General features: G+C 39.0%; 1 protein-coding gene across 1 annotated transcript; it reads right to left on the bottom strand.

Annotated features, from left to right (window-relative positions):
• Nucleotides 1–1,662: 1,662 nt before the first annotated feature.
• On the bottom strand, nt 1,663–6,157 carry SEBOX (SEBOX homeobox). The gene is made up of 3 exons (XM_075198191.1): nt 5,645–6,157; nt 4,611–4,810; nt 1,663–2,546 (listed from the first exon to the last, which is right to left on the bottom strand). Exons 1-3 carry the CDS (start codon nt 5,730–5,732, stop codon nt 2,001–2,003), a joined length of 834 nt encoding a protein of 277 aa, XP_075054292.1. The 5' UTR covers nt 5,733–6,157; the 3' UTR covers nt 1,663–2,000.
• Between the last annotated feature and the right edge of the window lie 3,510 nt (nt 6,158–9,667).

Here is a 9,667-nt window from a genome sequence, read left to right as displayed (position 1 = left end):
AAGCACTACACCTTTTTTTCCATGTAAAATAAAAATAGTTAAAAAATTTTTGTAATAGATATTTCATTAGAGCTATAAAATGTTACTATATTGATATGGCCTTCCCCCATTCATTCTTAAAATATATTATTAAGAGGCTGTGTGCTGTAAACTACTTTTTTAAACATCAAACTTTTTAGCACATGACCGTCATTAGTGTAGTAAGTGTGAAGCACTACTGTTGTCACAATACTATGTGTGGGTGTAATACCACTTTCATACTGCCGCCCCGGCAATATCCGGGGTTGTTAACCCGGGATATTGCCGGGGCACAGGGCAGTATAGATAAGAAGATTCCCGGGTCGGGCGGGTTCATACTGCACCTGCCCGACCCGGGTTTTAGAAAAAAAAAAGTGTAAAAAAATGTTTTAATTAAAAAAAAATACATAACAAATGTTTACTTAACTTATTTTCAGCCAGCGGTGTCTCCGCTGTCAGGGGGACCTCTGGGTACTAAAATGACGTCATTTCTAGTCCATTAGAAATGCGCAATATGTTGGTACTAAATAAATACCAGGTAATAATAACTAAAACAAAAAATGAGTACTTGTTGTAAGGGACTATCAGGGGAAAGACAGTCCAAGGACTGTTGCTAAATTTTCTACAAAACGAAAACACTGAAGAATAACAAACTCTCTCCACAGCTTTTAAGATGATGTGCACCTTTATAGATTATTTCAGAGTGGAAGCCACCTGACATAGGCTCTCACAGCTTATGGTAAAGAACACATTAAAAACTGCTAGGACGGCTTACACCTTTGTTGTTGAGTTATTGGAGAGTATAAGATTAGTTTTGATCTTTCGGCTTTTATGGTGTATTTTTTTTTACTTTCTCCCTTGATAATAGACATCAAGATAAGCATTATGGGAAATATAGCATACTGACACTTTCTATTGGTTTCTAAGTTAAGGCACTTATACACAATCAGACATGTGATCAAATCACAAAAGTCCGGCTGTTCACATCATCATCATCATCACCATTTATTTATATAGCTCCACTGATTCCGCAGCTCTGTACAGAGAACTCATTCACATCAGTCCCTGTCCCATTGGAGCTTACAGTCTAAATTCCCTAACATACACATACACACAGACTAGGGTCAATTTTGATAGCAGCCAATTAACCTACCAGTATGTTTTTGTAGTGTGGGAGGAAACCAGAGCACCCAGAGGAAACCCACGCAAACACGGGGAGAACATACAAACTCCACACAGATAAGGCCATGGTCAGGAATTGAACTCATGACCCCAGCGCTGTGAGGCAGAAGTGCTAACCACTTAGCCAATCGTCTAAGTGGTTAATTGTGGGCACAATCGTCATGGTTGAGGATAGAGGATGCAGAGGTAGAAGCAGTTATTATCTAAAGGAATGTACCATCTTTCCAACTGTTATCTAATAGATCGTAATCAGATGTTTATCAGGATCGGCTGTCATTCTGGACCCAAATGTACTGCAATAAGCAAGCAATTAATTCAAAAACGGCCTACCTGGATGTCAAAATTTCAGCAACAATGGCATCATGATATCAGCTTCACAAATGTTAACACTAATTAAAAATAAATACATTATTTTACGCAATTACTGTCACAAAAATAATACAACTTGCAAATAATGTACATATCTTTATTTTTTTTTGCAATTGTATATGCTTTATATCTGCTTTATCTTTCTTTTTTTTATATTTTGTATTTTTTTTTATATTAAAACGGGAAAAACAGGTTGCAAGAGTGTCCACTTGCTTCACCAGAAATTGAAAAAGACCATTTAAAGTTTGTGCGAGACATCTGCAAACATGAGGCAATACTTTGTTGTATGTCTTCTGGGATTCACACTCCAGTTAAGGTTCATCTTTATCCCAGTGTCCGTATACATGTTTTGGAATCTGATAAAATGATATGTCCACAAATTTCTGGAAAGCTGGTGTCTCTATCTGTCTTCAGGGGTTACAAAGCCTGATTTAGACATCCCCCAGGTTAGTAAGTATGGCAGCATTATAAATCACATCAGATATATATCCTAGAGAGGTCTGAGATCCTTTCTCATTTACAGTATGGGGGAATAACTCCCAATACGGCCCATGAGAGGGAGTTATGAAATGCTCCAAATCATTCATCTGTGAGTCGTACCAAGCAGCCTGGCAGCCATATTCTGTGCTAGTACTACTGGAGGGGAAATTCTGCCACTGTGGATCCTGATGCCAGTTGCCATACTGATAGGTCTCCTCGCCTGAGTACTGCTGTGTAATGGAAGGCGATACCTGAAAAATAGATGGACACCCAGCTTGCTGCATGGCAGCTATCTGTTGACCCTCATGTCCGTGTGACATTGGCTGGTTTGGAGGGTAAGGCATAGTAATCAGGGGGTCTCTATGATTATATCTATGTGATGGGGACACAGCTCTCAGGAAAAGATGAGGATGACGGAATGAAGATCCTCTCCTATAAAATGATTTGTCTAACTTGCCGCTCTTGTTTTTCCTAGCTCTGCGGTTCTGGAACCAAACCTGTCAGAAGAAAGATAACCAGTTATTTTACTTACAAGAAATGCATTCCGAAACAAATCACAAAATTCCAATTTTGGTGGGGAGGGTTTTTACCATTTTTATTAAAGGTTCAATTTCATCAGAAAGTATGAATCAAATCTGAAACCTAATTTGTAGATTAAAATTAAGTATGAAGGAGCTAATCTTTATTTGAAAGGATCTTAAGGATTCAGTGAAACTTGGAACTTGATTAAAGCCTGTAGTTGCCAAGTTGGACTGTGTGTTATTTGAATCCCTGATAGAACAAATATTTTGAACCACAATAATATAACTTATATCTGTTACATAAAAAAATAAATTGTTATAAATAGTTAAACTAGTTAGTAAAGCTTTTTGGATTTTTTTAAATAATGGCTTTAGGGGGGTATTCAATTAACGGCGAGATCGCCGAAAATCCCGCGCTCAAAGAATATTACCGTTAATACGGTAATTACTCGCTGGATTTCAGCTCACAGCTCCCTGAGCTGTGAGCTGAAATCCAGCGAGTAAATTACCGTATTAACGGTATTTACGTGCAAAATTTCCATATTAACGGTAATATTCTTTGAGCGCAGGATTTTCGGCGATCCCGCCGTCAATTGAATACCCCCCTAAGAGTTAGTACTTTCTAGATTCAACAGGTCAGTTGTATAAAATACATATAAATTATGCATACTATCAGGCCACATTGCTATCACTTAAAAAGCATTGCTGCATATCTGCATATTAACAAATGCAGCCATGCATTTGGACTATTTGTTATGCCACATGCTTACTTCATATCATTCTGGTTTAAAATGACTGACCGGGAAACCTTTGTACTGCCCTATAGTATATTTTATTAATGCTCCCAAATTGAGTAGTGTTGTATCCTGCATGCCGAAAACCCAATGCTTCTTGATTCTTACAGGATAAACAGAAAAACAAATATAATTAAAGAAAACATAATGGGTCCATGTTTGCTGCCCATGAATACTACTTTCCAGTGGCCAGGCCAAGAAAACTCACTGATCATTTAGACAGGAAAGTGAGAGTGTTAGACATGTAACCCATTGCAAATCAGCATCCTTTCTAAAAAACCTTGGAGTTCTTGCAGGTTATTTAGAGTTTAGCATTTATGACATGCACATGCTGGTGGAAGATAATATGTAATAGCTGCATTACAATGAGGAACACACCACTAATCTGTATGATATGTTATATGTCCCTAGACAACTACAAACTTTTGGCCAAATATAATAGTTATTAGGGGCCCTGTGTCTCATGCACAGTACTGAAAGGACAACAAGATGTGTTTTGTTTGGGGGATTTTGTTATCTTCAAGATTATGTAAGGTGCAGTAGCTGCTTGCAATGAGTAGGATTACATTGGCATGTGCAGTCCTCATTTACTGTAAGGTGTTAAAGAAGTAATGACTACAGGAGGATACATTATCATATATTTATTAGAGATGCTCACTGACCCCCGTGAACTGGTTTTGGTTTTGGATCTGGATTAGCTTCATGTTTTGGTTTTGGATATTTTAGAAAAAATCCTAAAATATGCTAAAATCACATAATTTTGCCCTTTTTTTGTTCCTACATTATTATTAACCTCAATAACAGTAATTTCAAGTCATTTGCAGTCAATTTTGACCACATCACAGGTCACAATATTATTTTCATACACTTTCAAACAAAGACTGCAGCAACCTGGCTGTATGGTAAGCGACAGAGCAATGACACAAACACACAGCAGTTCCTTGCACATCTAGGACACATTGGCACACAGCAGTAGCAGAAAAGAAAAATGGTGTTCCACACTCCCTCCCATCCCTCGCTATGTTGGATCATAAAAAGGAATTCAAAACTCCAGAGATCCGACAACATCACAATGACGTTTTTGCCTTGTTTTCAAATCCGAGGGCGCGCGACAGTACCGAGCCGCTCGTACTCTGATCCCCTAAGTTCGGGTGTGTTTGGTTCTTGAGGAACCGAGCCTGAGCATCTCTAGTATTTATATTAATTTTCCATGGCAGTGACTACAATGGCTGATGCATTTATGTACCTGCACTTTAGACTCGGGTAGTCTGATAATCCTGGCCAGGTGCTCCCTGGTGCTGATGTCTGGATAAGGGATCACTTCAAATACGCTCTCTAGCTCCACCTGCTGCCATTTGCTGTATAAAGTCCTTTTACGCTTCCTCTGGCTGGGGGTCCCGCTCAGTGGGGAAACTGGGTCCTTTGGTTTACATTGTGTTCCTGAATCTGAAAATTAAAATATCATGATCTTTTCCTCTAACACGAACACCGTGAATTAGATTATAAATTATTATTTATTTTACAAACAATATTGTACAACGTATTCAATTAGCCATTAATACCAGCTGGGAAACTATGTTGAACTGACCAATAATAATAAAGCGTTTTATACTGCTATCACTCTACTACTAAAGTACTGTGGTTGTTGTTGTTATTTGTTCTTTGTCTTTCTACATTACAGTTTATGATCCAAATTCTTTAGTTCTATATGAAATTTGCCCTCAGAGCTGCTCGTGAAGTCTGGAAACGGAGATCTACGTAAAATTTGCGCTCAGATATGAACAGGACACGCATTTTGCACTCAGGTCCGCACTTGAGAAACGCTATTATATATTGGATTTTAGCACTTGTTATTGGTAAGGACACACGGCGATGCTTATTAATATGCTATTTCCTTGGTGAATGCACAGATCGTTGGCAGAGCTTTTAATAAAAAAATGAGTCTCATGACTAGTATAACTATATAGTAGTAAAAAGAGGAGCGCATCATTCTATAGTTAGCCACAGCAAAGTGCGTCTGTGCGGCACAATTGTAATATTGTTCAGCAGTCATTTTTTAATTATTACATATCAATATAATATAATGAAAAAACTCGCCCAGATTTACAGCATTTGTATATGCTACTTTAATAATGAAATGCCCATTGCGCACTGTATATCACGTACAGTTACTATATAAATCAGAGCAATGTTATGGAAGTGTCCTGTTGTACCACCTGTGCCCATATATATATAATATCCATAAATGACGAAGTTAGTGTCCACACTTCTCGCACCTACCTGTGGCCGTCACATTGTCCTGGCTGCTCCACAGTGGTTCTGTCTGGTCCTTTCTGGAGAAAAATGCCGATCTCAGCATATTCTCCATGTAATTATCAGACGCGTCTTGTGCTGCACTTTACCTGCACAGCTCTGTGCCAGCGTCTTATAGCTCCGCTGAACCCCCCTCCTCTAGCAGACCCCAGGGGTCCCTGACTCCACCTCACCTACTGCTTTTGAAGTGCTCGTTGTCTGACCTTCTCTTTGATCACAAAGCAGAGTGTCTGACACCTGGACTCTCTCTTTGCTGCTGCATCACTTGCAATCCACTTTCTACTAATGCCAGACTGGACAGGACTTCCTCACACAGGAAAAGGGGCTGCCTTCCCCAGACACACGGACAGGATCACCAATGAAAGTGAAAAGGAAGGAAATGGGAAAACTGTCCTTTTCATATTACTACAAGCATTGCATAGATGCATATTGGTGTGTTTGTGTATATACTCTATCTATCTATCTATCTATCTATCTATCTATCTATCTATCTAATATCTATATATATCTCATATCTATCTATCTATCTATCTATCTATCTATCTATCTATCTATCTATCCCAGATCTATTTATCTATCTATCTATTTATCTATATCATATCTATCTATCTATCCATCTCTCTATCTCATATCTATCTATCTATCTATCTAGTATCTATATATCTCATATCTATCTATCTATCTATCTATCTATCTATCTATCTATCTATCTAAATTGACCAGGACTCTCCTTAGCCGCTCACCTACTCACAAGCGGTTTCCTGTGCTGGCTCCCCTGTGATTGGCTAGCAGTAAGGGGAGTGCTAGGGACTCCTTGCTTTTTATCACACATCAATAGAAAATCATTATATCAATTAACAATGATGGGGAGCTCCTATCATGTCAATGTGACATTCATTTCAATGGCCTACTACTTTTAGTGGGGAAAATCAGGACTGAGCTAGTTTACCACATTCGCTCATATAGAGACCAATAGACTTTGGTGACATGTTTTGAATAAAAAAAGAAACATGCAGTGTCCAAATAAACGCATAAACGTAAACGCATGAGATGTAAGTATGAATGAATTTTTTTTTCATTTTACATGGAATCGCATGCTTTGCACCCGTAATAAAAATGCAGGTCAGATGCAGTGTTTATACAGCAGGGGCCTAAGGAACCAATGTAACCAGTAAGCTGCAGCTATGTCCCTAACACTGCTAATCATGGGTAGAAGGGCGTATAGACTGAAAGCAATATGTAGCATAAAACAAACCTCTGTATAACCATTTTCACTTACAGGAGATAAATTGTGACACATGTTATATTAGTGGAAACTGAGAAAACATACATCACTTCATATAACATGAAAATCATATCCAGGCATTTAAAACAGGTACAATGTGTGTAGATGTGTGTTGCAGTGTAAGTGTTGTTGGCTTTTGACCTTGCCCCCAGGACAATGACTGAAGGACTTCCACTTTGTGGTGGCCTGAGGCGCTGGGAGGATGTGTATTTGGAGCAGACAGAAAACAGGACTCTTTCAGTGTTTGTATAATCACTCCAGGCTCCTCCCAGCTCACGCTTATTGTATTGTCAGTTTGAATCGATAGCAGCGAATTGCTCAAAACTCCAGTAGGTTTTCACAGTAGAATGCATAGGTGAGTCATTAATAACATACATTTCAAATGTCTTGTGGAGTAAACCTCAGTATCTCTATTTTCCTAGGGCAACTGTTCCTATTCCTAATCTGCCATGAAAATACGATAGGAAATGATTGCTGTATACACATATAGGGATCGATTTATCAAACCTTCTAAAAAGGAAACCAATCAGATTCTAGCTCTCATTTTCTAGAATGCATTAGATAAATGATAGCTACCACCAGACTGGTTGCTATGGGTAGCGCCATCACTTCTCCTTTTTAGAAGGTTATATAAATCTAAGTAATATCTTTGAGCTCCACAATTTAAATTGAAAACATATTTGTTTGTTTTTTAAAAAACTTGAACTTACAATTAGGTAGAGATTCAATTAGCTGCGAACACAATCAGAGCAGCGGGACAGCACACTGCCACTGCTGAACGGACCTGCACATACTGTGCAGCCGCCGGCAGCCTTAGACATCAGAAAGGGGGTGGGGCCTAAATCACCCCCCCTAAAATCGCCCCGGGTAGGACAAATGTCTAGATCCGCCCCTGCCACAAGCCACATTGCCGCAAATGAATCGCCCCCTTAATGCCATAAGGTGATTAGGAAAATAAACCTAGGCATAAAGAGCATGATTCATTAAGGAAAGTTGAGCAAAAGTAAGTAGGTAAGTAAGTAAGTAAGGCAAAACCATGTTGCATTGGAGGGGGAGGTAAATTTAAAATGTGATGGCAGATTTATATTTGGGGTAAGGCATGTCCTAGACCAACTTTAAATTTCAGTGTACAAATAAGCTATAAAGTATTTTTGTGCTACATAAAGAAACAGACAGTATTTTCCTTATGTGCAAAATAATAAACTACTTTGCCCCACTCGCATTGTACCATGGTTTTGTCCAGAAAACTTGAGTAATACCGCTTTCATACTGCCGCCCCGGCAATATCCCGGGTTTTTCAAGCCAGGTTTTTGCCGGGGCTCGGAGCGTCCCAGCTCAGAAACACCATTCATACTGCACCCCGGACCCGGGAATTTCTCGGGTTGACCCCATTCATACTGCACAAGTCTGTGCCCTGGCAATTTGTGGGAGTCATCACCAGAGCAGTTTTCATTGGCTGAAAAATGGTGATGTCATCCACCATTTCTCCTAAACTCCTTCTAAAATCTTCCACGGGCTCCCACCGATGACATCATCCTCCAGAGACAGGCAGACAGCCAATCAGCTTGTTTTCTGTGCAACCCAGGTTGAAAAACTCGGGTTGCACCATTCATAGTGCAGGCAACCCGGATCCGACCCGGGAATTACCCCTCGATAAATCCCGGGTTGAAGACCCGGGTTTTTAGACCCGGGATTTTTGACTTGTACCATTCATACTGCACCAAGTCCCGGGTCGTTTGAGCTCGCCCCGGCAAAAACCCGGGATTTTGGTGCAGTATGAATGGGGTATTAGAAAACTTACTCAATTTTTTGCTTAACTTTCCTTAGTGAATCAGCCCAATGTCACTTGAAAAAGCAAGTGAAATTACACGATTGACATCCCTTATACAAGCTGTCATAAACATTTGTATATTAACTGTCTTCACTATATAAGGCATATATTGTAATTTTTAAGCATTTGTTAGATGTGTCAACAAGGTAAATACCAGTAATTTATATATTTACAGAAAGGAAATTGGAATTTGTGGCATTAACATTTTACTGCTTCCTATAATTTTGTGCTTGAAACAGCTACCTTAGGTTGCCTCAATTTAAAGATACCCCTAAAAGGAAGAAAAACCTATAGGGCTTGAGTTATTAAGGAAAGGTTTATTATGTTGCACATATGTTAAATACTGGCTGTTTTTTCATCTAGCACACAAATACTTGATAGCTTTATTTTTACACTGAAATTTAAAGATGATTTAGCACATGCTCTACCCCGACTATAAATCTGTCCCATTTTAAATTTAACTCTCCCTCCAATGCAATACTCCTGTTTATGCTTTGCTCTCCTTAATGACTCAGGCCCATAGAGTATTATTGGAAAGTTGCTTTGATGGGTGATAATCATTTTATGGGATAAGTATGCCCTGGTTGGCCTCATGTATAGTTAAAAGCAAATATGTTCTACTTAGTACCTAGACAAACTACATTGATATGCAGGGGTGCAAATACAGTTTATTTTTTAAAGCACAGAAAGTATTGCCCACTTCTCCATGAAGCACAAATACTGAGATTTTTTTTTGCTACATTGTGAATTAAAGTTGAGCCCCCATACACTCCAAACCTGCCCACACATTTTAATTTTAACTGCCCCCCCCCCTATCATCATCATCATCATCATCATCACCATTTTTTTATATAGTGCCACTGATTCCGCAGCG

This window comes from Mixophyes fleayi, chromosome 2 (assembly GCF_038048845.1).
Source record: "Mixophyes fleayi isolate aMixFle1 chromosome 2, aMixFle1.hap1, whole genome shotgun sequence".
NCBI classification, from domain to species: domain Eukaryota; kingdom Metazoa; phylum Chordata; class Amphibia; order Anura; family Limnodynastidae; genus Mixophyes; species Mixophyes fleayi.
The sequence above is the reverse complement of the archived record's forward strand: the minus strand, read 5'-3'. Positions and strand labels throughout refer to the sequence as shown.

Coding starts and splice junctions, on each gene's coding strand:
- SEBOX (XM_075198191.1), bottom strand. CDS start 5,732: ATGGAGAATATGCTGAGATCGGCATTTTTCTCCAGAAAGGACCAGACA. Junction 4,811..5,644: donor GGACAATGTGACGGCCACAG/GTAGGTGCGAGA, acceptor TTTAATTTTCAG/ATTCAGGAACACAATGTAAA. Junction 2,547..4,610: donor TACCCGAGTCTAAAGTGCAG/GTACATAAATGC, acceptor TTCTTCTGACAG/GTTTGGTTCCAGAACCGCAG.